A 2,747-nucleotide genomic window follows, 5' to 3' on the forward strand; every position below is an offset into this window, starting at 1 on the left:
GCAAAGGCTTCTCTCTCTATAGTCGACCAGCGCGCCTGTGTCGGGTTAAAGCGGTGGCTAGCAAAAGCGATCGGCTTTTCTTCTCCGTCCGCTGACATTTGAGCTAAACAGGCACCGGCCGCCGTCGCCGACCCATCAGTGAATAGCCGGTACGGCTGATGAGGTTCAGGCGTGTTCATGGCGACAGCCTGACAGAGAGCTAATTTCAGACTTTCGAACGCGCACTGCGCTTCTTCCGACCATGGAATTGAATTAGGAACCCCTCGCTTTGTCAAAGCTGTAAGCGGGCTCGCCAAGTCGGCGTAGTTTGAGACATAGTCCCGATAATGCCCACAAAGCCCCAACAGACTTCGCAACTCTTTCTTTCTGTGAGGTGGCACAAGACCTTCTATGGCAGCTATCTTGGTTGCCCAACCTGTGTCAAAGAGGAGTACTTGGTCCCCGACATTAAATTCTTTAGTCCGTGCCCTCCTATTGTAAACTAGAGCATGTTTGCTCTGGCACTCGGTGCCTGTCAACTCAGCTACACTCTCGGCTAGTTCTAGCTCCCGCTGACTGGGCACCCCAGTGACATCTTGTATGAAACTATTCTCTTGCAACTTAGGCATTTGCTCTGTCGTTTCTTCGAAACTTAGACCGCAGTCCGGCTCAGTGTTATCGACCATATCGACTGATCGGACCCCTACCGCGGAATATTTTCCTCTCCAAACTCCTCTTTTTCCTGCGCCCGTAGGAGTTCCCAATCTTCCTTTGACAGCAGGCAGTCAACCCCGTTTGCAAGTTCGTCGGTAACCGCGCACACCAGATCGATCCTCTGCGGTTGTATCACAGCCCCCGGGCGATGCATGCCTACGGGCAGCGTAGCTAGCTTAGCTCGAATGGTGTTTCCGAATGCCGACTCAAGTCTTACTGTTCGTGATGGCTCCTGTAAATCGATGGGCAACATACTTTTACGGACTACCGTTATCTCACTACCTGTGTCCAACACAGCTTCCGTTGCTATATCCCCGCACATGATACGGATTAGGTCTAGCTTCGACCTCCCCGAGCTAGCATTTTGAGCTACGACATGTACTCTAGCGCTTAGCACCCTTTCTTGCTCTGGTGGAGGTTCTTCACTTACAACAGCAACCTTCTGTACCCTTTGTTTTTGCACAGTCGGTGGCTTCCCCTGCGGTTCTTTATCTGAAGCTTTTGGGCAGTCTCTGGCTAGGTGACCCTGTATATGACACACGTGGCATCTTAAATTTGTCCTCTGCGGGCCAGCTAGTTTTGCGCGCTGCGGCAATGAGGCTGTTGCGGCTGGCTTAGTTGCTCGTCCTTTCCCTTTAGCTTGCTCGAAAGTCTCGAGTACTTTTGCCACCTCCACTGGCTTAAACCAATCTTCGCCTTCCCGCAAAAGAACATATTCTAGGGCTTCTGAGCTTAGACTAGCTTTCATACGGTCAGCGACCATAAGCTCCGTCATAGCTTCTTTGGTATTTGCAGTGCGAGACTGAAGGTAATAGGCCAAATAGGTTCTAGCGCGGGACGCGAACTGAGCCCAAGTTTCCTCCTTTCGTTTAGATGCCTTTTCAAACCTCTCCAAGTATTTAGCTGGCGCGAGCTTAAGTTCATCTAATACTGCCTTCTTTACAGTCTCATAATCTGTGCATTCCTCGTCATTAAGGCCACGCAACAGATAACGAACCCGCTCTGCCAGCGCCGGCATGATCAAATGTACACGGCTGTGTTTCGGTACTTGAAAAGATGAAAACAACTTTTCAACCTCCTCAAACCATATCGGAACATCAGCGTCACACGGCAACCGGTATGCCTTAAGCACTTTAGCACATTGTACTATTCCATCCGTGATGGCACCGCGCCGATCGCTTCTCTCCGACACCGAAGGCGGCCTGCTCGACTGCTCGAGCTCCACTCTCCGTAGAGCAATGCGCTCGCACTCTAGCTGTAGGCGCACCTTTTCCAGCTCCAGCTCCAGGCGTCTCACCGCCATGGCCTCTGGATCTGTCGTGCTCGGAGCCTGCGCAGCGCCTTGCGTCTCACTATCCATTTCAGTATCCGACGTCTCAGACTCGGTCTCTCCGACGCGTTGCAGCTCCTGCCGTCTCTGACCCTCTCTTTGTTCAGATGCCGTATCAATGTTTACGTTAGCCTCACTCGCATTTGCAGTTCTGCGCGTGAACACCATTAACCTCACTGAACAACAGCCATGCCAACCTAGACAAAACGCAAGGAATCCCGCTCACCCGTTGCTGCTGGGGGCGCCGCCTGACGTCCTCGTCCAGATGAATTGCAACCGTTGCGGAATTGGCTGGTAGCCCTCTGATGCCTTGCGCCTGGCTCGCTGCTCGTTGCTCGTTGTGGGGCTTGCCGATCCTGTCGTGCTGCGCCAGTAAAGTTTCGTTCGTTCTCTGTCCTCGCTTCACCGTTGGAACTTGAAGCTTATCGGACGATGATCGGCAGTTGTTGGTCAAACGCAGGCAGGAAACGATGAGGTCAGATGTACAAGAAATATTTATAGGCAAACTTTTCTATATACATGGCAGGTAAAACAAATACATTACAAAGTTGAACAATTGAGAAACAAAGTCTCACTCTTCTACTGTCTCAATGATTGTTAGAGCCCAGACTCGTTTTAACGTACATAGTACGGAGGCTCACTGGTCTATCAGCAATCCTGATCTCAGCCAAGTCTGAGGGACAGCAGGTCGTCCCGATTTTTATAGCCCAAATATACAAAGAAA

At 51.3% G+C, this 2,747-nt stretch overlaps 1 protein-coding gene across 1 annotated transcript; it reads right to left on the reverse strand.

Moving 5' to 3' along the window:
• Nucleotides 1–682: 682 nt before the first annotated feature.
• LOC139060277 (uncharacterized) lies at nt 683–2,391 on the reverse strand (the record flags this gene model as incomplete). Its single annotated transcript, XM_070539374.1, has 2 exons — nt 683–2,001; nt 2,340–2,391. Coding segments are annotated over 2 exons (1,371 nt in total), but the record flags the coding sequence as incomplete, so codon positions are not given.
• Between the last annotated feature and the right edge of the window lie 356 nt (nt 2,392–2,747).

The sequence above is a fragment of the Dermacentor albipictus genome, chromosome 5, assembly GCF_038994185.2.
Source record: "Dermacentor albipictus isolate Rhodes 1998 colony chromosome 5, USDA_Dalb.pri_finalv2, whole genome shotgun sequence".
NCBI lineage: Eukaryota > Metazoa > Arthropoda > Arachnida > Ixodida > Ixodidae > Dermacentor > Dermacentor albipictus.